Raw genomic sequence first — 1,604 nt, 5'->3', positions numbered from 1 at the left:
AGGTCCCAAAGCAAACCCGAGACCCAGGCAGCTCCCCAGAGCAGGGCCTGCTCAGCCGCCTCTGCTGGAGCGGCTTCTGGGGCGGGGAGGCGTGTGCCCACAGAGCTGTGTGCACGGGCTGCGGTTCGTCCCTGTCCTGGGCGCCTATGATCCAACTGCGAACTGGACTCCGACTGGGCCTCAGCTGGAACGGGCCCAACACCGAGACCCAGAGGGCCAGGACTCAGGGATGGTGGGGGCCCCTGATCCTCTGTGACCTGGGGGTAAACGAAGGAACACGCCCACCGGTGACACAGCAGAGATCTGGCTGACCTTCGTAAGCCTTGAAGCAAATGGGCCGATTTAGGCCATGTGTGAACGGACACGGACTCCAGGCCACGTGTGTAAGAAGCAGCAAGAACAGATCTATGAAAGCGAAGCCATGGGGGCCACCGGGGCACACTGGTGGGGCAACCACTGGGGAGAGCGGCTGTCACCGTGTGACCTCAAATTCTCCACTGCTAAGTATATGCCCAGAAGTGAGAAAAGGTATTGCAGATAACTTGTTTATGAACATCGCAGCTCCAAGATTCACAATGGCCAAAGAATGGGGACAACCAAATGTCCAATGATGGGTGACAGAACAGGTGGGGCCACAGAGACGGGAAATGGGTTCGTGGTCACCAGGGGCTGGGAGGGCGAGGGGTGTGACGGTGACGGCTGTCCACGGGGACGGGGCTCCCTTGGCCGAGAGGAGAATGTTCTGAGACTAGACAGAGGTGGCACAGGACTCTGAACACGTGCAAAGTGAGGGAGTCACACGCCTCCAACGTGCGGTTTGCATGGTGCAGGAACCCCCTCAACAGAGCCGCTGCGAGAGACAGAGGGGTGCGCTGCCCGGGGTCGCCCGGGGTCAGCTATGGCGTGCGAAGCGCCTGGTAGCGCCGGGCCCTCCGAGGGGTCGGATCCAGGGCCCACACCACCCACTCAGGGCAGCCACGCTGCTGGCCCGCGTCCCTGACCGTCCGCAGACTCGGGATGCTGAGGGCCACTGGACAGGGAGGTCGGGGCTCGGACGTGAGCACAGAAGCCAGGCCGGTGCCGGGAGGGCTGTGCCCCGGCGTCCCAGCCGCCCGCCTCACCTTGTTCTGCTCGCACTTGTACAGGATCTTCAGGGTGTCCATGGCCCGGATCATGGCCTGCATGGCGGTGAAGATGTTCTGGTAGACCAGCTTGGTGAAGCCGCGCTTGTCCTCCTCGGAGTAGCCGGTGCCGTGGATGATGCGCATCTGCTTGATGAACGTGCTCTTCCCGCTCTCGCCCGTGCCTGCCGCGCCCGACACGCCCGGTGAGACCGCAAGGCCAGCCGTGGGCAGCACGCAGCACCCCCCCCGTCCCGGGACGCCCGCTCCCGCCCCAGGTGGCTCACCAGCCCTCCAAGGGGGCGTGGGACACACCTGGCCAGCAGCCGCCACTCTCTGAAGCCCGTCCCCAAGTTTTACCTGTCATCCTCCCACACACACCCGTCCTACACAAGAGGAGACAGGCTCAGAGAAAGGGTGACATCTGCAGGGCACGCGACAGGCGTCGGTCCCCCCAGGCACCCTGCCGGTCACAGTGGCAGG

General features: G+C 64.0%; 1 protein-coding gene across 1 annotated transcript in view; it reads right to left on the bottom strand.

Moving 5' to 3' along the window:
• GNA11 (G protein subunit alpha 11) overlaps window positions 1-1,306 on the bottom strand; it is a 7,476-nt gene extending 6,170 nt beyond the window's left edge. Inside the window, exon 1 of the mRNA XM_011372659.2 lies at window positions 1,122-1,306. Within this exon, the coding sequence (XP_011370961.1) occupies window positions 1,122-1,268 (147 nt within the window). The 5' untranslated portion in view covers window positions 1,269-1,306. The remainder of the gene's footprint in view (window positions 1-1,121) is intronic.
• Between the last annotated feature and the right edge of the window lie 298 nt (window positions 1,307-1,604).

This window comes from Pteropus vampyrus, unplaced genomic scaffold (genome assembly GCF_000151845.1).
Source record: "Pteropus vampyrus isolate Shadow unplaced genomic scaffold, Pvam_2.0 Scaffold212, whole genome shotgun sequence".
NCBI lineage: Eukaryota > Metazoa > Chordata > Mammalia > Chiroptera > Pteropodidae > Pteropus > Pteropus vampyrus.
Note: the sequence above shows the minus strand (reverse complement) of the source record. Positions and strands in the feature narration are given on the sequence as shown.